Below are 24671 nucleotides of genomic sequence, written 5' to 3'. Positions count from 1 at the left end.
ACAGAAAGGAAGGAGAGGGGGAGGGGTGGAGAAGCAGATGGGCGCTTCCCCTGTGTGCCCTGGCCGGGAATCGAACCCGGGACCTCTGCACGCCAGGCCAACACTCTACCTGAGCCAACCGGCCAGGGCCCTATGAATATTTTTAAACATTAGTCTATGCTTATATATTTCCAACTTTTCCTTTTACAAATAATGCTCTAATCAGCTTCTTTGTATTAAATTTCTTATGTGCATTTATGATTCTTTAGGATAAATACCCAGAGAAGTTATAAGTAGATGAAAAATATAGTATTTTTAAAGACATTGATATATATTGCCAAATTTATTTCCAGAAAGGTTATCTATTTTGTATTTTCATTAGTTGGAAATGAAAGTTTCCAGAGACATCAAGATTTGTACCATTATCTGAAATTTGAGTGGAAAATAGTATCTGCCAGGTATTGTGTTAAATGCTTTATGTAAACTAACCTATTGAATTCTCCCTATAACCGTATGAGGTAAATGATTTTATTATTCCCATTTTACACTGAAGCACTGAGACATTAAGTCACCTGGCCCAGGCCACACATCTCTAGTAGTTAAAGGCAAAGATGGAATTCTAATTATGGCATCTGAGGCTGCTCACAACTGTTCTTCCACACTGGCTTTTGTGTAAGGCTTGTCAGTCTTCTTATCATCAGAGTACACATAAAAAAATGAATATTCCTGGCACCCTGGGGTAAGAGGACACTTTACTGTGGAGGGTACTTGTCCAGGGACACTACCTAATTGGTGTCATTGTAGCCTGGTCCTCACCTGCCCTTTCAAGGGCTGAGGAAATTAATAATTGGTGTACCCATAACCCATTCTCAGCACACTGCTTAGGAAACTCTGCTTTACAGTATGTGGAGCCTTTAAAACTTCAAATTAATAGTAATAATGATAAGTAAATTCACTGATTCCTTCAGGTCAACTATATATTGTAATTGAAACCGTTTTTGATTTAGTATCTTAAAGTCATAAAAGAGGAGGAAGTTCTATATTTGAGGAGTAACACGTTCTTTTGTAATGTTATGTGGATTTTTGCCAAACTTATTTTGAAAATTAAAGAAATCAAGTATTTCTGGTAGTGATTTATTCTTCTGTATAAATAATTTAAGTATTTTCTTCTTAAAGCTGCTAGTACGAGTTGGCTTCAAGAGCATGTTGCGGATCTTAGTCGAAGGTAAGATGTTCTAGGGTTTCATGCTATACATGATTTCAAAGGCATACACTAAAAATGCATGTACCATGGGAACTTACATGATTCATTGCTGAGGTTAATACATGAGTCTCACAGATCAGATTCTCATTCTTCCTTTACTTTTTCTTACTTTTTAATCAATGATACAAGAGATCTTTATGAGAAGCTTTGTTGCCAAATCCTCTTTACTTAAGGGATATATGATACTAAAATATAAACCATCTTTTACAAGATTTTCATCAGTATCACATGAATTGTGCTAATGAATACTTTTTCTTTGTTTTTCTCGTAGTGTGTGTGGAATTATTCCAGGACTTAGCAGTATCTTTCTTCCCCGAATGAATCCATTTGTTTTGATTGATCTTGCTGGAGCATTTGCTCTTTGTATTACATATATGCTAATTGAAATTAAGTAAGTATTTTTTATATCTGTTAAGTATGTTTCCATTCCTGAGGCCTGACTATTAAGGGCATCGATGGGATGGATGGTGGTTAAGCTTATAGCATGTTTGCTTGTGACCTATGTAACATTGCTCATGTCTTGTCCTCAAGTGTCTTCATTTGAAAAAGTAAGAGGGTTGTAGTCAATAAGTATTTTTCACTACAGTCTATAATGCCAAATTAATTTCCTACTGCTGACCTGATGACTAGAACAGAAGAGGACAGTAAAAGAAATAAGCAACAGCTTGCTAATTGCTTATGGAGCAATATTTTCAAAAAGCAAGTGTATGGCCAGTAGCCGCAGCCATTGCGGCCATTCACTTGCAGGTTCCCATTAGGTTCGGACAGACGGTAAAGAAACAGTGGAGCCAAAAAATGGTTGGCCATTCCTTTATTCAAGACTCGCACTGGCTGACAAAACAAACACTCAGGGCTCCCAAAGCCACTCACACATTCTCTGGTTCCACAACCAGGAGAATCTTCTTCGGTTTTTCCTAAAATCAAAGGCCCCCCACAAGTCTCAGTGGAGCTCAAAAAAGCCCCTCGCCTCTCTGCCATTATGGCTTCTCACTCTCCAGCACTCTGTCTTCTCTCTGCTCTTACTCTGCAAGAATGCCTTCTTCTTCTTCTCTCCTTTTAAAACCTTTCTGGAGCCAAAAACCTCTCCTCCAGCACACATTAGCATAACAATGGCTCTTCCCAAGCAGGAAGGTCATTAGCAATTTCACAGACACATACCTGGTGCTGCTGCCCAGTGCCATTTTTAACAATAAAAGTGAGCAAACTCAGATGACACAAATTTTACAAACTCATTTGCCCAGCACAGCCTTTTAAAAAATAGACTTCAGGCCCTGGCCGGTTGGCTCAGTGGTAGAGCGTCGGCCTGGCGTGCAGGAGTCCCGGGTTCGATTCCCGGCCAGGGCATACAAGAGAAGCGCCCATCTGCTTCTCCACCCCTCCCCCTCTCCTTCCTCTCTGTCTCTCTCTTCCCCTCCCGCAGCCAAGGCTCCATTGGAGCAAAGATGGCCCGGGCACTGAAGATGGCTCTGTGGCCCCTGCCTCAGGTGCTAGAATGGCTCTGGATGCAACAGAGAGCATTGCCCCCTGGTGGGCATGCCGGGTGGATCCCGGTCGGGTGCATGCGGGAGTCTGTCTGACTGCCTCCCCGTTTCCAGCTTCGGAAAAATGCAAAAAAAAAAAAAAAAATAGACTTAAGTCTGACCTGTGGTGGTGCAGTGGATAAAGCATCGACCTGGAATGCTGAGGTCGCCAGTCTTGCCCTGTCAAGGCACACATGAGAGCAACTACTACGAGTTGATACTTCTGGTTACTCTCCCCTCTTTCTCTTTCCTCTTTCTCTGTCTCTCTCCTCTCTCTAAAAATCAATAAATTAAAAAAAAATAGACCAGCCCTGGCCAGTTTGCTCAGTGGTAGAGCATCAGCCTGGCATGTGAATGTCCCGGGTTCAATTCCTGGTCAGGGTACACAGGAGAAGTGCCCATCTGCTTCTCCACCCTTCCCCCTCTCCTTTCTCTCTATCTCTCTCTTCCCCTCCTGCAGCCAAGGCTCCATTGAAGCAAAGTTGGTCCGGGCGCTGAGGATGGCTCCATGGCCTCCGCCTCAGGTGCTAGAATGGCTCCAGTTACAACGGAGCAACACCCCAAATGGGCAGAGCTTCGCACCCTAGTGGGCATGCCAGGTGGATCCAGGTCAGGTGCATGCTGGAGTCTCTCTCTCTACCTCCCACTTCTCACTTCAGAAAAATAAAAAAAATAAAAAAATAGACTTTAGAGCTCCTTTAATAAAGCTTAACATTTCATGACATACAATTCTTTGACTACATACCCTTTAAATACTATATTAGTATTAATTGGAATCTCTTTAATTCTTTTTCCTGTTTTGTATACTCTCCTGGGAAATCACTTAAAATTATTTGTTTTATTTACACTGCTCACAAAAATTAAGGGATATTTTCAAATTGAATATGAAGTGCTAAAATAACCCCTAATTTTTGTGAGCAGTGTACTTCCTCTGTGTGTTTCCAAAACCTTTATTTCTAGCTCAGAACTATATTGAATTCCAAAAGACATGTCTTACTGACTTCTATTCATGTTCATCCTCAGTGGAACCTATTTTCCCCATACTTTTGTCCACCTTTACCCACTTCCCCTAACTCCTGCCTCAGGCAACCACCAGTCTGTTCTCTATTTCTTATGGGTTTGATTTTTTTTTAAGATTGTAGATATTAGTGAGATCATACAGTATTTATCTTTCTCTGACTTAATTTTACTTTACCTAATGTCCTCAGGGTCCATACATGTTGTTGCAAATGGCAGGATTTCCTTCTTTTTTTATGTCTGAATAATATTCCTGTGGGGGGGGTGCTTGTGGGCATGCGTGTACGTATATGTACCAAATTTTCTTTATCCATTCATCTGTCAGTGAACACCTAATTGTTTCCATGTCTTGGCTGTTGTAAACAGTCTTGTATAATATTGTGTAGTCTTTCTTTTTAATAGTCATTTATCTGTCCTCTCCTTACCATTCTTATTCCTGCCTCCCAGATTGAGGCCTTTGTCATCATTTCCTTGGCGTCATTAGAGTAGTCTTCTGATCTTCTAATTTTCATTCTCACACATCTGTTTGCTACTACTAATGTGATCATTCAGAATTGCTAGTCCAGACATAATATTTTTGTGTTTCAAATTCCCATTGCATATCTTAAAAAATTAAAGGTTGTTAGCATGATAAAGTCCCTGTTAACCTTACTAGCCATCCATCTTCCTGAACTGATTTTAGTTTTGTTGCTGCATCAGGATTTTCATGCTGTTGCGCATGCTGCTTTCACTGTCTACAGTGTCTTTCTCCCATCATCTTGCTCTTCTTTGAAGGCCAGCTCAGATGTCACCTGTTTCTATATTTAGCCTTTCTGGATTAACTCTACCCCAGTAGGCTCAATACTCATTTCTTTGTGCATCTATGATTCCCTGTAGGGACTTCTCCTTTGCATGCAAAGGGCTTATGTTTTCCACATGTTCATCTCCTGGTATTTCAAAGGCAAAAACAATGTCTTAACTCATGTTTCTATCCCAGCATGGGGGAAAAGTTAAAAAGTGTGTTTATAACCATTGGCCTTTTGGTCTGTCTTTAGTAGAACAGTCTGAATTACTGTTGAGATGTTGCACTTCAGTCACAATGTTGCTATAACAAATTTATGCAGAATCTCATGTAAAATTCCCATTTGAAATTTTTTTAAAATTTTGTATTTATTGACTTTAGTGAGAGAGGAAAGGGGAGAGAGAGAGAGAGAGAGAGACAGGAACATTGATCCTGTGCCCTGACTGGGAATCGAACAGGCAACATCTGTGCTTTGGGACAGTGCTCTAACCGAACTATCCAGCCAAAGCTTGAAAAATTTTAATAATAACTATTGGAAAACTGTTGTTTATAGAGAAGTTGATAGAATAACTGATGAAATCCATTAGTGTCTCTGTATTAGAAATTTCTATTTAAATGATTTTGTTTGTTGCAACAAGTGAAATATATGAAATTTTTCTAGTGGACAAGTTGATTGAAAATAGTGGGGAACTGCTCATGTTTTTTCCTTCATTATCTCTTTTCACACTAATTAACATGATTATTAGTTTTTTCCCACTGAACTTTGGCAAGAAAGAATTCAAAAAACCTTTTTGTTTTCCTTTAAGATCCTCCTATTACCAGTGGTGACCACCTGTGATATAATACTCCTTTTGCTTTGGGTAATTAATGTTTGGTAGATTGAATTATAAGAAGCCAAGTGAGGCATACATTTAAAATTTAGACTTGTTTTTTCCTTTCAGTAATTATTTTGCTGTAGACACTGCCTCTGCCATAGCAATTGCTCTGATGACGTTTGGCACTATGTATCCCATGAGCGTGTACAGTGGGAAAGTATTACTCCAGGTAAACTGCTTCTTTCAGTATGTGCTCAAATTAGCCATGTTCTTCTACTAGATTATAAAAGTGTATGTGTCCTGCCAGATTGTGAAATTTTTAACTTTTAGAGGGCCCCATTATAAACGAAGTCAAACAGTAATCTCTGAAATTTGTATACTAAGAACTAGATAAAATTACATTGGCTTACAAAATAGGCATAGATCTTTCTTTTCTCTCTCTCTTTTTTCTTTCTTTCTTTTTTTTGAAAGACAGACAGGAAGGGAGAGAGAGGGGAAGCATCAACTCATTGTTGCGGCATGTCAGTTGTTCACTGATTGCTTCTCATATGTGTCTTAAGCAGGGTGGGGGGCTCCAGCTAAGCCAATGACCACTGGCTCAAGCCAGTGACCATGGGATTATATCAGTGATCTTATGCTCAAGCTGGTGAGCCCATGCTCAGGTCTGCAACCTCGCAGTGTCAAACCTGGGACCTCAGCATCCCCAACACAGATTTTTCTATATTTGTAATATAAAAATCATTAATTAAAAATGGATTACCTGTGATAATGTTTCAAGTGAAAACAATGTTACTTAAAACATTTTTAAGTATTTATTTTTCTCTAATAAATTTGTGTAAATTTATTGTGTAATCTGGCTATTATATAATCTGGTCATAATTTTTTTTTTCTTTCTGTGATTGAATTAGTGAGACTTTTAAATTTTGAACTTAAAATTGAGAATGACAAATGATTACATATTGAAACAATGGGAATACCTATAACAAGTACTGAATGGAGATGTAGTTTCCCAGGACTGGATGTGTATATAAGCACTGCTTTTCCTTTTCTCTTTACTTCATGCTTTTTCTTAAACTTATGGGTAATATCTCCATCTCTAGTACCAGTAATAACAATAATAGTTGTATAGTGCTATGCCCGACATAAAATGTTACCTTCTTAAAGATTTTTTTGTTGATTGATTGGTCCTTAAAGGCTTACTTGCTTCTAGAGATGGCTTTGTGAGATAAAAGGTGAGTATGAGCTAACTCTCATTGCTCTACTACTGGGGCCAGTTGAGACCTCTGTTCCCTAAATCATGATAGGGCACATGTGAAATGAAGCAAAGGTTGGTATAAGACCCAATAATGTTAGTTTCTGAACCATTCTTGCAAAAAATTTTTTGAACTCGCTTGATACATATTTTATTTTTTTTTCCAGACAACACCACCCCATGTTATTGGTCAATTGGACAAACTTATCAGAGAGGTAAGATGGAATAATAAATAAAATCATTTAAATTTATAATTAGAGAATGCAAAGAGTAGGTACAAATAATACTTTATTCAGCCCTATCTAGAATTTTAGGGGAAGCCAATTCACTTGAAATAAATGTGTAAGGTAATAGTCTAAATACCACCCTACTACATATATATAAGTGCTGTGATTTTTATGATTCTGTATTTAAACCTAGGGATTTAAGTCAAAATCCATTTTTATGTGTTCATTGCTTATCACTTAACATCTTTTTAAAAAATAATTTAAAATTTTAAAATTTGTTTTTATTGATTTTATTTTTATTAGTTTTTAGAGAGGGAGTAAGGGATAGGACAGAGAGAGAGAGAAACATTGATTTGTTGTTCCACTTATTTATGCATTAATTGGTTGATTCTTGTATGTGCCCTCATGGGGGATCAACTCCGCAACCTTGGCATATCAGGACAATGCTCTAAGCAGCTGAGCTAACTGGCCAGGGCACCACCTAACATCTTGATTTGTGGATTTAGATTTTATATTGTTATAAATTTCCAACTGTTGACTAATGAAGGAATAAGATAATTGAATTATTTGGATCATGGGAGGATTTTAAACTTGGTTGTCAGTATCACAGAGGCCACTTTTATCAATACAGCTGGGTACTTGGAGCCTATGCCACTGTACCAATGGGCCATGCATTATATATCTGAACTTGGAATTTCCTTTTGGCCCACATCCAAATAACATTCTTTATTGTGCAGAAATTTGTTAAAAGGGAATTCAGAGAAAGGACTAATAAGAGGGAAAAAAAACTGATAGCACAAATGCTGGATATAAATATATGCCATATTGTTAAAATGAAAGAGCACTGTTGATCAAGGTAAGGATGGGGGGATATAAAGACCTGAATCTAGAAAAATTGGTGCAGACAGATTGGGAAAATGAGGCCTTGGCTCTACTGAATAAGCAGAAATGGTATTTTAAGTGAGTGGTCTGGGACTTCTCTTGGCTAATGAGAGTCCTCATGCAGGGTTTGGCCATGTTATTCCTAGGCTGAGAGCAGGTCCATAGTGTGACTGACCTGTGTTGGACATGTCAAGTACAAACAACCCTAATTCTGTGTTTTTGAACAGGTATCTACCTTGGATGGAGTTTTAGAAGTCCGAAATGAGCATTTTTGGACCCTAGGTTTTGGCTCATTGGTATGTTTTCTACATGTTACTTTAGTTATAATTTAAAGTATAGTTTATAATTTTCAAAACTGCAAAAACTATTTCTTTAAAATTTTTATAGAGCTTTTGATTCTCATTTTTGTTCAGTAGAGTCTAAAATGTAGGTGTTTTCAGGAACCTAATTGAGATTAATGGAGAGATGGGGTTTTTTTCTTTCAAACCAAATGATCTTAATACTGAACTGTCCAGAGAAGACAAATTCATGCTCACACATTCTGAAGTATTTTAATTACAGTTCTAATTTTGGAGATTTTGTTGAATATGTTAAGGAATTATAATAAAAAACTTGCTGCAGCATAAAATTCCATGTTTTCTAATCCAGTTTGAACCTTATTACTAGAGAGACTTTTTATGGTGTGGTTTCATTTCTATATCAGGAACGATGAGGAACATAAAGTACTCAGAAAAAAATTAATCACCATAATTTTAACAGGTTTTTTATCACTAAATATTACTCTTTGAATTTAAAAGTAAATGATAGGATTTGGTTTTTCTAATATAACACAAATTCCAGAGGTAGGCAGAGTAGGATTAGTCCAATAGCTCAACAATATTATCCACATTTCAGACTTGAGTTTCACATTATGCTCTTTTACTGGAAAAATGGCTTCCTTCTCTCTACTGCCCCCTACTCTTCCCCTCTCTTGTCATTGTATCTAAAACTCATTCTCTAGTAAGTTCTTCAGGAAGGGCCCTGGAGAACGTTCACTAAATTCCTGAATATTGAAAACTGTGGATATTATACTTAATCATTTTGGCACATATTTTGTTTTCTTGAGTTTCTTAAATAATGTATATCACTCCATTCACCTTAGGCATAAAGCATTGTTGTAATAAAAGGCTGGTATGTGTTTTTTTCTCCTATATATGTGACTTGATCTTTTTGCCTAGATCCCCAAAATACTTTTTTTTTAGTCTAATAATTTTACTAGAATATCTTGGTGTTAGTCATTCTTGGTCAACTATTTCAGGTATGCAGTATACCCTTTCAGTAATGTTACTTTGAAAACAATTTTTTTTAACTTTCAGGGAAGTTTTCTTTAATTATAGTATTTCATATTTATTCTGGTCTCTTGCTTTGATTTTCTTCTTTGTGAACTTCTATTATAATCATGTTGGATTTTTGCCTTTTTTGGGTATTTGTTTTATCTGCATTGCCTTTGATTTTGAAAGCTTTCCTTTTCACCTTTTATTTCTTTCACAGTACACTTGTATGTTTATGCTTTTGTATTCCTTCTAGTTTATTCTTAATTTATAAAGTAATTTTTTCCCTAATATTTCTAATTATCTCGTTTCTGAGGTTTTCTAATTTTGATTTATATTGTTCTTGTTTCATGTCCTTTGTCTTGTTTTGATAAAGTGGGGTATACTTCTCATCAGTTTTGTAGCAAATCTTCCTGGTGATCTTTTAATCTGTTCTTTATTTCCTTTTTTTTCTTGTAATAACTTTGTGTGGGATTTGGATTCAGCCCTTTTCTGTTTCTTTTTATGTGAAATTAGTTTTCCTGAACTTCGACATAAGGGGTGGTTTAGGGTAGTATGTCTAAGTTCATGGCTCTGGACTGCCCTTTTCTGATGAGTCTGTGAAGTCACAGTTTTTTCTTTCCCCTGGCTCTGTTTCTCTTCCATTTCTATCTGCCTCCTTTATCCTTTGTCTCTGCTGTGCCGCTCAACTGGGATTCTGTTCCGAGTTGTTTCTTCTTAATGTGGGGCTTTGCTTGGTTACTTTTGAGAGTTCTGGGGTTAAGACGGCTCCAGCTCTTCATATCTTATTGCAGACCTAGCTGCCTTTCTCAGATTCGCTGTCCTAGATTTCCATTAAATACCGCTTGGCTGCTTTGGGGTTTTTAGGTCAGTTTGATGCCCTGTTGCTTCCTCCTCCACAGATACTGACACTTTGCAGGTCTACAGCTTGCATTTGGGGTTTCTTAGGAGTGCCATGTTAACTAGTTTTTTGTAGATGTTCTTTATAGGTTTGTGGATTTGCTGTCTTGGTTTCTCTGTTTTTATGGTAATATTTGGGGTATTTTTTAAATGTGCCACCACTGATCCTGTCTTCTAAGAATACTACTAACATAATTTTTAATGACTGCAGCTTTATATTATATGAATATGTCAAATTTTATTTAATTGTTCCTGTATTAAACAAGTTGTTTTCCATTGTTCCCATATAAACTAGGCTGAGATGAATATTTTTCTGGCATAATCTTTATATATACTTGTGATTATTTTTTTGTTTTATAAAAAAATTGTTTCTGCATCTGTAAACAGATGGGCAGAGACCCTAGTGGCATCAGCCTCATGATTATTCCTTAGGATTAATTTTTAGCCTGGCCTGTGGTGGCCCAGTGGATAGAGCATCAACCTGGAATGCTGAGGTTGATGGTTTGAAACCCTGGGCTTGCCCAGTCAAGGAACATATGGGAGTTGATAATTCCTGCTCCCCCCGCCTCTTTCCCCTCTCTAAAATGAATAAATAAAATCTTAAAAAATAAAAAAAAGATTAATTTTTAGGCCCTGGCCAGTTGGCTCGGAGGTAGAGCGTCAGCCCAGCATGTGGATGTCCCAGGTTCGATTCCCAGATAGGGCACACAGGAGAAGCGCCCATATCTGCTTCTCCACCATCCCCCTCTTGCTTCTCTTTCTCTCTTTCCTTTTCTCCCTCTCTCTCTCTTTCTCTCTCTCTCTCTCTTTCTCTCTCTTTCTTCCCCTCCTGCAGCCATGGCTCAATTGGAGTGAGTTGGCCATGGGCGCTGAGGACGGCTCCATGGCCTCCGCCTCAGGCACTAAGAAGAGCTTGGTTGCTGAGCAATGAAGCAATGCCCCAGATAGGCAGAGCATCACCCCCTAGTGCAGTGGTCAGCAAACTGTGGCTCACAAGCCACATGCAACTCTTTGGCCCCTTGAGTTTTTAGCAAAGGCCAGCTTAGGAGTACCCTAATTAAGTTAATAACAATGTACCTACCTATGTAGTTTAAATTAAAATATTTGGCTCTCAAAAGAAATTTCAGTCATTGTACTGTTGATATTTGGCTCTGTTGACTAATGAGTTTGCCGACCACCCAGTGGGCTTGCTGGGTGGATCCCAGTTGGGGTGCAGGCGGGAGTCTGTCTCTCTGCCTCCCCTCCTCTCACTAAATTAAAAACATAAAAAAAGAAAAATGTATAAATAAAGAAAGATTCATTTTTAGAAGGGGTTTTTGTGAGTAAAAGAATATTATACTTTTTATGGATTTTGATGCCATTTGCCTGATTGCTTTCCAAAAATGATTATATTAATTTATATTCCTCCAAAAACATAGTTCATTTTTTTTTGAAGATTTAATGACTCTTTATTTCAATAAATTTTAACAATATATCTCCTCAAAAAGCTCATTAAAAAGTCATGGGGGCCCTGGCCGGTTGGCTCAGCGGTAGAGCGTCGGCCTAGCGTGCGGAGGACCCGGGTTCGATTCCCGGCCAGGGCACACAGGAGAAGCGCCCATTTGCTTCTCCACCCCTCCGCCGCGCTTTCCTCTCTGTCTCTCTCTTCCCCTCCCGCAACCAAGGCTCCATTGGAGCAAAGATGGCCCGGGCGCTGGGGATGGCTCTGTGGCCTCTGCCCCAGGCGCTAGAGTGGCTCTGGTCGCAACATGGCGACGCCCAGGATGGGCAGAGCATCGCCCCCTGGTGGGCAGAGCGTCGCCCCTGGTGGGCGTGCCGGGTGGATCCCGGTCGGGCGCATGCGGGAGTCTGTCTGACTGTCTCTCCCTGTTTCCAGCTTCAGAAAAAAAAAAAAAAAAAAAGTCATGGAGAAGTGATCACAAAAAGAGAGAATTTTAAAATCTTAGTCATTCTGAGAACTTCTAGTTCCATGCTATATTCGCCCAGCTAAAAGTTACTAATTTACAAAATTCAAATACTAAAACTTTAAAAATAAAGATACAAACATTAGGATGTTGAACAGTCACACTGGTGGTGGCCCGTTGCGTTGGAGTCTGGTAAATGGCCACAAGATATGTTCTAGAGACATCCAGGTTGCTCCATCCTGGGTGGGAGCAGCATCCACCGACTTTTGGAAAAACCCACCTGTGAGGAAGCTCATCAAAGCCGCAAACAGTACAATCAACGCAACAGAAAGCCAAAGGGCCTTAGCCTTTCTGAAAGAAGTCTTGAGATTTGTTGCCCAGAAAGCTATTGTGTCATAACTTTCCCCATTCCACTAAAATGATGTAACTTGGCAGGTAGACAACTTACACTGAGCAGACATCCCAGTTTGATGGATTAGTTCTCTTTTCAGAAAAACTTGGCTTTCTTGTCCTTTCTACTATTTTTTCTCTAGGTGATTCTACATCATCTTTAGTTTTTAGCTTACACTTTTCTTCTTCGCCATCTGCCCAGGAATAAGTGCTGGTAAATCGATGTAATGGGGGGCGGTGTTCACTCTGCTTTGACCCCAAAATAACCAACTGCTCAACCTCCTACTGAATCGATCGTTCTTCTCCATCCCAGCCACCATTGCTGCATTTCCAATATTTCTGGCTAAAGAAGCAATCGTCATTCTTCGAAGAGAAGGTGGCTTGGAGTTTAGAGAAGCTAAGTGTTTTTTAACTTGGCAATCATCTTCATTGTCCAGAGGGTTAAAAGACCTTTCATTTTGCAAAAGAACCTGTTTCAGTTCTTCTAATTCAGTATGTTCTTTGGCATACATTCTCTTCAAGTTCTCCACATGCTGAATCATCACTTCAACTGCTTTACTAACCCTGTTTTCCTGATTAATGGCTCCCAACATTTCAGCCCTACTGGCCACTCATGTTGTACACTGGCCAAGTAACTTTATACTCTTCTCCAGCTTCTTAATAATTTCCTGGGCCTGGTTGTCATCTTAACAAAGAGGTGTTAAAGACTCTAGCAGCTTTAAACAGTTATTGATTTCTTTTTTCAAATTTTCTTCTGCCAAGTCACGGGTTCTTTCTTCAAGCTTCACTCTTTTCTCCAAGGTAAACCAGTCACACTTAAATCCCAAAGATAATCTGAGAAATTCAGCCTCTACCTCCTTCTCATTAGCAGAAGTGTTGTCATTTTGTTTAAAGTTAACCGATTTCACAGTGGTTACAGGAAGAGAGGAAACATCAGTGTTTCCTACAACACATTCTTTTCTATGTTCTTCTATTGTTTTTGGTCCCTCTTTGGCTTCCAGATTCAACATAGTTTTATTCTCATTCACTGAGCCTTGGAGTGAAATATTCTCATGGGCTGGACTTGTATCTTTGACTTTGATCATAGCAGAATCTGATCTTGCCTCCTCCTCTTTCTCACAGAGTGATTTACAGTCAAGGTCACCAGAAGCTATATTCAAAGTTTCTGATCCAGTATCGCTTGAAGTTATAGTACTCTCAGTGGATAAAATGTGTCCAAGAGATGAAAGTGTGGAATATTTACTGGACTCTGGCAGGCTCTCAGAATATAAGCATTCAATACCATTCTCTTCCATACTTAAATCATTATTCATCCTGATGCAATAGGAAAGATCTGTTCCTGGGTAGGGACCAACTGTAGGGCTTGGGAACCCAGCAGAGGAGTGTACGAGCATGTATGTTTGAAGGTCAGGGGTATTGGATGTATTCTTGCTTCTTGATCACTACATTGTTTATGGCAACACTGGTTCAGTTGTTCTTGAGGACGTTGAATTGTATCTGCGCAGGACAAGGAGTCATAATGAGAAAATTCCTCATCTAAACAGCTCTGAAACAGCAAGCCATGGACTTATCCATTCAGTAACTTCTTTCTTAGTGACTCAATTGTTGCCGACTGGTGCAGAAATCCTCTCTCCAGTAGCCTGTGCTTGCACTGCAATGATGAGAACCCTAGAAGCAGAGGCTCAGAATCCCAGAATCCCATGAGAGGTCTGACATCAGGAGAGCATTGATGCCCAGAGGATGTAAATGATAACTGGTTATCTGTGCAGCTGAGATCAGACTCACAGGATAGTGATTAATTCATTACATTCTGGGTCCTGGCCAGGTGGCCCAGTGGTAGAGCGTCAACCCAGCATGTGGATGTCCCAGGTTCAATTCCCGGTCAGGGCACAAGGAGAAGCGACCATCTCAACATAGTTCATTTTTAATCATTCTTTTAATTGTACTGATATCAGTAAATTAGTAGGCAAGTGTTTAATAAGCTTGGTGGCTTATAAACACAAGGAACAAAATCATCTCAGCTATTCAGAACTTAACCATCCTACAACTGTACTGATGGTAATGCCTAATTAAGACCAAGGAGATTACTAAAAAAGCTTTTGAGCTGCCAAGAATAGTTGTCACGAAAGCCATAGGTTAATGCAGACGGCATAATCAAAGGAGGCTCTGTTCAATCTCATACTAGGGAGTGGTTTTCATTTATTTTACTGTGTTTTCCATATCAGATTGAAAGAAGACCAGTAGGAGTGGCAAAGGAAAGGGAGAAATCAAAGCTGTCTTGATTTTCTTTTTTTTTTAAGCAAGAGAGGAAGGGAGGGAGATGAGGAGCATCAAGTCTTATTTGAGGCACTGTAGTTGTTCATTGGTTGCTTCTCATACGTGACTTGATGGTGGGGGTGGGTGGGGAGGGGGTGCTGAGGGGCTTAAGCTGAGCCAGTGACCCCTTGCTCTAGCCAGTGACCTTTGGGCACAAGCCAGTGCCCATTAACATGATCCCACACTCAAGCTAGCAACCCTGGGTTCAGGCTAATGAGCCATCGCTCAAGCTGGATGAGCCGTCATTCAGGCTGGTGACCTTGGGTTTCGAACCTGGGACCTCAGCATTCCAGGTCTACACTCTATCCACTGCACCACCACCAGTCAGGCAAAGCTGCCTTGATTTCTAGACATAACTTGTTTTACCTAAAAGTAATCAAACTAAAAGTCAAATTTACACAATATATTTTCTCTATCTCATGATAATAATTTTTTTTTTTTTCTTGTATTTTTCTGAAGCTGGAAATGGGGAGAGACAATCAGACAGACTCCCGCATGCGCCCAACCGGGATCCACCCAGCACGCCCACCAGGGGGCGATGCTCTGCCCCTCCCGGGCATCGCTCTGTTGCAACCAGAGCTCATGATAATAATTTTTATTACTACTCAAATAGATTTATACTTTTTTTAACTAAACCAACTGTTCAATTTATGTGCAGTTTATACTTTGTTAAAATTATTTTCTTTTTTTTGCAAATCTGAGTTTATCTAGAAATCAATATGGAATATGTTGGATATTTTATTTATATTTATTGTATATTTTAATATTTAATTATACAAATAATACCCAATTATTATAAAAATTAGAATTTACAACTAAGTCAAAAAGAGAATAAAAATCCTTAGTAATTCTATCATCTAAAGATAAGTGCTGTCTCTTGATATTTTTCTGTTTTAATCAAAATAGGATCATTATTGTAAATATGATACTATTTTATTATCTATTTTAGAAATGTAATATATGATAAATGTCTTTTCAAGTTATAAACAGATTTCTAACCTTCATTGTAATACTGGTGCTCTCTATCCTCCTAGTAACCTAGGCTAGAAACCTTGAGATCATCTTTGATGAGTCCATCTCCCTCATCCATTACATCCAGTTGGGTATCAAGTTCTCTCACTACTAACTATGGAATATCATGAATCTCTATGACCCTCTCTGATCTTACTATGTTTGTCCTGTGTCAGACCTCTTCATTTTTACTCTAGACTGTTGCAATTATTTCCTACATAATTGGCAATCATCCATACCTATAATTTTTCTGAACTCATATTATTTTATTGCTCTTATTGCTGCTGTTAAAACTTATCATGATATTTAGCTCCCTCTTCTAGCTTTTCTTTTTAACCTAATAACCTACCTTACTTCTTTCCATTCTTTCTTTGTTTTCTTTTTTCTTCCTTTAGTCCTTTCTTTTCTTTTATTCTTTTTCTGCTTCCTGAAATATTTGTACTTCTTTACATATTAGTGATATTGCTTATTGTTGCTCACAGCCTGCCATCTATTTTAATGGCTATTTTCTAAGACTGTCTCCACCTTTTGAAATTGCATTTAATCATCAACCCTAGATCAAATATAATTTTTTCTTGATGTCTTCCTCAATTTGAATTAATATCTCCCTTTTCTGACCTTCCATTACATTTTTTATTTATTTATATTCTGCCTTATGTTATAACATGCCTGTCTTCCTCTTACATGGATTTCCCTTCTTTTATATATATATTTAAAATATCATGTTTTATTTAAAGAGTCAGAAATTACTTAACTCTTCACCTTGATAAACATTACTAAGTAGTCTTTAAGGAATGTCAAGACATTAAGCTTTCTCTTGTATTAAATACCTAGTACTATTTCAACAAACTCAAATAAAATATTCATTTCTAATGGACTTTTCAGTAGTGTATTCTAAGCAGTGTCTTTCTTATGATTTTGCCCGTTTTAGGCTGGATCAGTGCATGTAAGAATTCGACGAGATGCAAATGAACAAATGGTTCTTGCTCATGTGACCAACAGGCTGTACACTCTAGTGTCTACACTGACTGTTCAGATTTTCAAGGATGACTGGATAAGGCCTGCCTTACTGTCTGGGCCTGTTGCAGCAAATGTCCTAAATTTTTCAGATCATCACATAATCCCAATGCCTCTTTTAAAGGGCACTGACGAGTTGAATCTCGTCACATCAACTCCAACTAAACCTAGTAGTCCACCTCCAGAATTTTCATTTAACAGTCCTGGAAAAAATGTGAGCCCAGTTATTCTTCTAAACACACAAACAAGACCTTATGGTTTGGGTCATAATCATGGACACATACCTTATAGCAACATGCTTAATCAAGGACTTGGAGCTCTAGGAATTGAAGCAACCCAAGGATTCAGGACTGGTTTCACAAATATACCAAGTAGATATGGAACTAACAATAGAATTGGACAACCAAGACCATGACGTACTTTAATTTATTTTATGAGGAATATTGACTCTTTGACTTCTGATTTCATTAGTAATCCAACTTTGCATTGACTGTTCAATCATTTATTATAAACGTTAAAGAATAGTAGGCTAGTTCACATTATATGAAACCAATGAAACTGTATTTTTGTAAAATGTATCTAGGGAAGTGAGAACCTTCTAAGTGTTGTAGGCTTTAAAAAGGCTTCCTTTAGAAAGTGTATTTCTCTAAATTTGAATTTTGCTATCTTTGGTTTTGTGGTTCACTACAGTGTGATATGAGATTACCTTTACAAGCGAACCACTTAATGGGGTAGATCTATCGCATTATTAAAAATAGAATATTTTCTTCAGTGAAATTTATAAAACTGTTTCTTGAATAATGATACACATTTTAGGAAAGGAAAAAAATATCCTATATAAAAATATGTCTCTTTTATAGCTTTTCCAAACTTAATTGCTACATTTTTCTTTGAGGTTTTCCTGAATCATGTCTTACTAAGTAAAAGCAAACAGTTTTATCAGAAATTTTGCAATGTATTCTACTACCCAGTTTTTGTCATTTAAAAATTTCAGTGCATTTGTAAATAGATCATGGTTCTCAAAGTGTTTTATTCTGTTTAATGAGTACCGAATCCTGTGGTAGTGTGCAATGAAAGAACCCCAGTTTTCTGTCTTACATATTGTATAATCAGGTACGGACATGATGGAATTTTTGTCACTTTTTTATTGGTTGACTTTTTAATTTCTCATTAACAAAACATCAAATATGTTACCAAAATATATGAAATTCCATACTAATATTGGATTTGGTATCTTTTCAAAGTTGCATAATCAAGTTGAGTTTATATTATATAATTTTACCAAAGTTAATGGACCTTAGATTATAGGATACAGTATTTTCAGATCTGCTACAGTCAGTTTCTTATTAACGGTACTTTGTTTTGCTTTGTCAAATGTAGTGAATTTTAATCTGTGATGAAGTATGAGAATATATAGATTATTTTATTTTCTAATTCTTTTCCAACTGCAAATGTTAAAGACTTTCCAATGTAGCCAGTATTACTTATAAAATATAACAAGCAGCAGTCACAAATTACCCATGAGTTTTCTTTTTCATTATAAGTTTTATGATTAGTATTTTAAAAAGGAATTTTCAGAGTGGATTTACCTTTTCTCGAATCCAGTAACTCCTGGAGATTTGTGACTTTTCCAGCCATCAGCCAGCTATCTAGAGAAGACTTGTTTTTTGTAGAATTTGTAACAGTTTCTTCAATCAACTCATCCACTTTTAAATATGAACAACACTTTCAAATCCTATGTCCTCACTGTGGAATAACAAACATCTAAGAAGCCGTCTCTATCAAGCTGAACTGCAGCTGTCCTACAATCATAAGTGACCATGTCGCAGATACTTTTGCTTGGTGAGGAGTTGGTCATTGTCTTCCCATGTGTGACCCTGTTCAGGCATTTGACCTACTGAAGAAATAGTTTACACTACGTTGACTGCTGGGGAAAAGGAAATTGTAAAATGTAATAAGGAAAGCTGTTTCTTGTCCTTTGTCTTATGTTTGTCAACTATTACTATACCTATTATTGGTCTGCTATTACAGGGCGATTTTTCCTCTATTGACCTCATCTAAATGTGAATTTGAGTCATGCATGAAATCTGAAGAACTGTCATGTACTGAGTGATGATTAAGAGGTATGTGCTGCCACCCTATGCACATCTTCTCTATCCCCATGGGATTTTTAAAGTGTCCAGGTGCTGAACACAGTTCTGTGTGAGGTTAAATGCCTACTTTCTCAACACCTATTCAGGAGCAACACCTGTGCAGTTGTCTCACCAAAGGTGCTTTCATGCCCACCTACGCTATTTTGAGAACTTGCCTGTGGGTTCTGAAGGAATTGGCTTTACTTGCTGAAATTCAGTAATGCCAACAGCTGCTGGTGACTTTGGTCCACTCGTTATTATAAAAAGAAGTCTTATTGGCCCTGGCCGGTTGGCTCAGTGGTAGAGAGCGTCGGCCTGGCGTGCAGAAGTCCTGGGTTCGATTCCCGGCCAGGGCACACAGGAGAAGCGCCCATCTGCTTCTCCACCCCTCCCCCTCTCCTTCCTCTCTGTCTCTCTCTTCCCCTCCCACAGCCGAGGCTCCATTGGAGCAAAGATGGCCCGGGCACTGGGGATGGCTCCTTGGCCTCTGCCCCAGGCGCTAGAGTGGCCTTGGTCGCAATAGAGCGACGCCCGGGAGGGGCAGAGCATCGCCCCCTGGTGGGCAGAGCGTCGCCCCCTGGTGAGTGTGCCGGGTGGATCCCAGTCGGGTGCATGCGGGAGTCTGTCTGACTGTCTCGCCCCTTTTCCAGCTTCAGAAAAGTACAAAAAAAAAAAAAAAAAAAAAAAAGCCTTATTTGCCAAGCTCTGGCCAGCTTCTGGATTTGAAAACAAGAAACTTGGTCAATATAGGCCTTTAAGTGGTAGTCCTACTAGTAAATCTCACCCCAGAGTTATTTGAAGGTAGACAAAAAAAGAGGAAGTTCAGATTAAATACTTGGCCCAGGACTGTGATTAACCTTGTTTGAGAAATCATAGTTTGTAATGGAAGAAACATTGGACTGCTAGACAAAGGCTTGGATACCAATCCCGACATTGCCACTATGTAAGTAGTTTCGTAACCACGGGCAAGGCATTTAACTTCCTTGAGCTTTCTCATCTGTAAAGTTAGGGTAGGGAATGAATTAGTTGATCTGTAAACTGTCAGCTCTAAAATTTTATGACTAAATTTATAGACTATGCCCAGTATTAAACAGAATATTGTGCTCAGAATTTCTTCCCAGTGACTACCTCAACATGCAGGCCATGTGTTCCCTACACCAACATCCAAGCCTTTAATGTGAGGTGCCATGAGAATGGAGGGCGAACTGCACGCTGACACCTTTTAGCGTTTCATTTCAGACGTGCCTCGAATAAATCTTTAAATCTGTTTAAACAGGTTTTTCTTAGACTTCTTTCTTTGTGGGAAAGGATTATTTTTTCAGGGTGTTGGAGAAAAGATTAGGACACAGTACCCTTAGTTTCCATAAGGTATGAAAGAATGGGGTACATTTTGATCTCTTCCTTGATCTCTGAAGTCACTGTTGAAATTACAGGTATGTATCAGCAACTGGGGAGGACCAGAATTTCAAGCTTCTGATTTAGCTGCTCATAAACTGCCATTTTTTTTTTTTTTTTTTTTTGCTTGACTAAAGAATGCCAGTCTTTTTGGGAGTCTGATCTGCTTCTTGTATAAGAAATGGCTTTTCACATTCCAAATTGTTTGATTTAAACTTTTTTTAATAAAAGACAGACATGGAGTTTTCTGTGGTTTTAAATAATTTTGGCTTGTTTCTTTATTCGGTAGCTATTTATTGGTAATTTAATTATTTCATATTTAGCAAATACTTGTTGAGAATTTAGTACATGCCAGGCACTGAACTAAGCAAATATGCATACACTATATCAATTCTTGTGACCTGCTATTAGGACTGTGGGAACCCAGGCTGCATAACAGTCCCCTTCAAGTAGCTGATAATCATAGTAGGAGTGATGAGACACAGCAGTAAACTCCCTCCCACTTTTTCCTCTATGGCCTCATTTTCCTGAATGATGAAACTAAGAAAGCAGATTTCCATGCAAGAGACCAGCTAAGTAGGTGATACTGCCACACATCATCCTGAAACCAGTAAAGGAAGAGGAGGTTTAGAAGAGGTGAGTTGTTGACATGGATAATTTTTAGGTGTATAAAAGAGCCATATACTTCCAGACTCTTGGACTATATGAACAAAAAATTTTAAATCACCAGGCTGAAAATAATGGAATCCCCAGAGCTTTCAAGGGCTCAGGGCTCTGTTTATTTAAGCAGTTACTAGTTTAAAAGCACCTTTAATAACACTGACATCATCATCATCAAATTGCCACCCAACAAGCCTAGCTTCTTGCAAAAAAGTTAGCTTAGATAACACATGGCCAAGTTTTCTGACTAATGCTGCATCGGGTAAAAATCTTGGAGTACTGAAGTCAAAAAACACTAATTGCTTAAGATTTTCAAATACACCCATGAAGGTAAGCCATCCATCACTGCTCACACTGTGTCCTGCCAAATCCAGATGCTGGAAGTTTTTCAGAGGGTTTTTTTCAAAAAATGCACCTGGTAAAAAAATAGAAATCAGTCTTTTAGTTGGAAGCAAAACATTTTTTCAAAGACAAATGGCAGTCTTTGGACCATGGCTTTGCTTTAGAAATTCTCTATAAATAGGGCAATAATCATCTGGTCCATTGTATTCAAAATTATATTATTCATAAATTTGTGTAAGGGAATCTGATAAATAGTAATTAGTATTTAATCAGTATAATTAATGTAATTATAATTAATTCATAACAAATAGTTAATGGCCCTGGCCAGTTTGATCAATGGTAGAGCGTTGGCCCGGGGTGTGGAATTCCTGGGTTCAATTCCCAGTCAGGGCACCATCTGCTTCTGTATCACCCCCCCCCCTTCTCACTTTCTTTCCCTCTTGTCCTCCCACAGCCATGGCTCTAATGGTTCTAGCAAGTTGGCCCTGGATTCGGAGTATGGCTCTATGGCCTCACTTAAGACACTAACATGTCTAGGTTGCCCAAGCAACAGAGCAGTGGCTCCTGATGGGCAGAGCATCGCCATGTAGGGGACTTATCAGGTGAATCCCAGTCAGGGCACATGCTGGAGTCTTATCTGTTTGCCTCCCTGCCTCTCAATTAAAAAAAAAAAAGTTATATAACAAATAGTTAAAATGTGAATATAATTTATAACAATTGATTTAATTAGAATTGTATTATATATTGATTTTCTAATATAAGTGAATTATATATTTTTTCCCTTTTTCTGACTGTTCCAGGAAATGGAAAATTGCTTAAAAATCGAGGCATGTGAGGTGCTATTAAATAGTGCTTGTTTTCAAAACGAGTCAAATTCTAGCTATCTTAGGTCATTTCCTCTTCCTTTTTTTTTTTTTTTTTTTTTTAGTTTTTCCATTGATTTGAGAAAGGGGGGAAGTACGGGAGAAAGAGAGAAGCATCAGCTTGTTTCACTTGCTTATTCCATTTAGCTGTGTACAGATTGATTTCTCCTTGAACGTGTCCTGACTGGGGATTGAACCCCCAACCTCTAGTGCACTTGTTCCACGTTTTATTCACTGAATCACCTGGCCAGGGCCTCATTTCCTCTTAGAAGCAAACACTACTCACTGTTTCTTGGGTATGGAATGTCCCTAACTGTAAATTTGAGTAAGCATCTCAAGATTTGGGTTTGGAGATTTTTATTTTAACCCTCCCCAGACTTCAGGAACTTCCCCCATTCCTTGCAGAACAGGGCACTCTAAAGTACCTCCTACACAGGGAAGGTGACGATCCGTAGCCATGACCAGGAAGTCAAAGGTAACTCTTTAAGGACTAGAGGAATAAATTTAAAAAGTAGGTTTCTGGGTCTGAAAGACCGCACAGAGCAAAGCCATCCCACCTGCCTGGACTGCTCACTTCGGATTGTTAGAGGATAAGGAGATAAGTTCTATAAGCCATGGTGTAGTTGGGTCTCTGGTTATACCAGCTTAGCCTGTGTCCATCGTAACTCAAACATAGAGCTTCACTTTCTCCTGCCTTCCTCCTCAGAAGGAGCCCTTATTTACTCCTTATAGGTAGCTTTCTCCCAGCTCGCCTATGTCATGTTCACGGTTTCTGCCTCTGCCTTTCTCCTGTGCTTCCCAGCATGGCATGCACTCAGTCAAATGTTAGTTGTCAGTGTCCGTAAGGCCTTCCCAAAGAGAAACTTCTTTTCTCCTTGACTAGCAGACCAGATTTCACCACCCAAAAATTACTTTAAAAGGAAGAATTTAAATCACATTCCACCCTCAGAGGGTGAGCTATTTATACAGGCTATCTACTAAGGTTTAAGAATGGTATCAACTCAGTAATAGAGCTTCTTGGATAAATCATTAGATTGTGTGCAAGCACAGGAACCAAGAACAAGCAACATAATCCATAATCCAAGGGCATGCATTTTGTATATTTAATCTGCAGTGTTTCTGTCATCACAGTGAGCAGACTGGTCCTGAGAGAAAAGGAATCTGACATTCAGAGCTGTGGGCTGTACGTGCGCTACAGAGAAGAGAAGTGGCTGGATCCAAATGCCAGGCAGAACTCACATGCTCTGGGTAGAAGGATTCTGATCCTCGAAGGGTGCCTGCATCCTAAACAAAAGTCTAGTATTGCCAGAGCTCTTAACAGGTTTTTATTCAGCAAATATTTTTCCATGCCTGCTGGAGGTATGTGAAAAGGACAGATGCGGTCTCTGTCTTGTTGGGTTTGCAATATAATGTAAAAACATACATTATAAATTAGACGTGTGTGCAGTGCTGTTGGTAGGCCAGGGTACCTGGAAGCACACGAAGGCAGTAAGCCTTCCAACCCCACTTTGTTCTTAGAATACTGGCAAGTGGGTTTATAAGCTCCAGGAGGAAATGGAAGGATCTTTCTCCAGAGAAATCAAACTGCCTCCAAGAAAAAGGCCCTCCAAAGAAAAAGCCATTTTTCTTTCCTGATATCCCCACAGTGAAGCAAAGCAGTTGAAAAGTCAACCCCTTTCTCAGGCACAGAGCTTCTTATCAACTTGTGCCTCACTCTGCAATGTCAAGAGAACATTGACATTGGGTCCTTTTTTTTCTTCTTCAAAGTTCAATTACTTTAATGCAATTTCACCGTTCAAGGTGGTATGGATATGTTTAGTGGTTCATGTCCATCCTGGAGAAAACACAGCTTCTATCTTACATAATTTTGTCATATTCAAACAAAACTCTTTAACCACTTTTTTAAAAAACATTTTATGGATGTATCTTAAGATTTTTATTTTCTGCAACATTTTTTAGAAACCTTTAAGTAGTTTGGAAACATTTGCCTACTTGCTCATTCCTGGGTACAGCCTTTCAGAACATTTATCCCACCTGTACAGAAAACCTGCATTCTCCCAGCAGGGGTGTGTGTGTGTGTGGGGGGGGGCTGTTTGCTGGAGGTGATCACAGGGAAGTGAGGACCCTGTGACATTGACCGTGGCCGGGTAGCCCAGTTGGTTGAACGTTGGCCTGCTATGCCAAGGTTGCAGGTTTGATCCCCGATCAGTGCACATACAGGAATCAAGCAGTGAATGGATAAATAAGTGGAACAACAAATTGATGTTTCTGCCTCTTTCTCCCTTTCTCTCTAAAATCAATCAATAAAATTTTAAGAATAAAAAAAAATGTTAAGAAAATAGTACAGGAATACTAGACATTTGAGAACAGCCTCCAACTCCCAAGAAATGAGGGAACATTAGCAACAGGAAAAATAAACTTTAAAAACTTATTTTTCAGGAACCCCAAAAAGGTACTGGATTTACTCACAAAAATAAGATGCTATATTTTTTAAAAGTTCAATTACAATTAGAAAAGAAGAAAGAGCACTTGGAAAATAAAAATGTAATATCAGGATCCACGTGGCAGTATGATTGGGTCCCAGATTTACCAGAGAACTTGAGGATCTTGTGATAGTGCTGTTTTTTTGTTGTTGTTGTTGTTTTTTAATTTTTGAAAACAAACCAGATAATGGATTTCAGATGTGACAACTCT

The 24671-nt window shown here is 38.6% G+C and overlaps 3 protein-coding genes across 4 annotated transcripts in view; 1 reads left to right on the top strand and 2 right to left on the bottom strand.

Annotated features, from left to right (window-relative positions):
• The window catches only part of SLC30A6 (solute carrier family 30 member 6), a 51411-nt gene extending 31036 nt beyond the window's left edge, over nucleotides 1–20375 (top strand). For both annotated transcript variants that reach the window (XM_066378578.1, XM_066378577.1), the window contains 6 exons: nucleotides 1156–1204; nucleotides 1515–1634; nucleotides 5503–5605; nucleotides 6796–6843; nucleotides 7965–8033; nucleotides 16500–20375. In XM_066378578.1, the coding sequence (XP_066234675.1) occupies nucleotides 1156–1204; nucleotides 1515–1634; nucleotides 5503–5605; nucleotides 6796–6843; nucleotides 7965–8033; nucleotides 16500–17000 (890 nt within the window). In that variant the 3' untranslated portion in view covers nucleotides 17001–20375. The remainder of the gene's footprint in view (nucleotides 1–1155; nucleotides 1205–1514; nucleotides 1635–5502; nucleotides 5606–6795; nucleotides 6844–7964; nucleotides 8034–16499) is intronic.
• Nucleotides 11863–13924, bottom strand: LOC136397948 (inositol 1,4,5-triphosphate receptor associated 2-like). The gene is given in 3 exon segments (XM_066372404.1): nucleotides 11863–12250; nucleotides 12300–12507; nucleotides 12510–13924. Coding segments are annotated over 3 exon segments (1575 nt in total). The 5' UTR covers nucleotides 13636–13924; the 3' UTR covers nucleotides 11863–12009.
• Nucleotides 20376–20894: 519 nt separating the features above from the next.
• Nucleotides 20895–24671, bottom strand: part of NLRC4 (NLR family CARD domain containing 4) — a 34522-nt gene continuing 30745 nt past the window's right edge. The window contains exon 7 of the mRNA XM_066378566.1: nucleotides 20895–21187. Coding sequence (XP_066234663.1) covers nucleotides 20895–21187 — 293 coding nt within the window. The remainder of the gene's footprint in view (nucleotides 21188–24671) is intronic.

The sequence above is a fragment of the Saccopteryx leptura genome, chromosome 3 (genome assembly GCF_036850995.1).
Source record: "Saccopteryx leptura isolate mSacLep1 chromosome 3, mSacLep1_pri_phased_curated, whole genome shotgun sequence".
Classification (NCBI taxonomy): Eukaryota; Metazoa; Chordata; class Mammalia; order Chiroptera; family Emballonuridae; genus Saccopteryx; species Saccopteryx leptura.
This window is presented reverse-complemented; position numbering and strand designations above follow the sequence as displayed.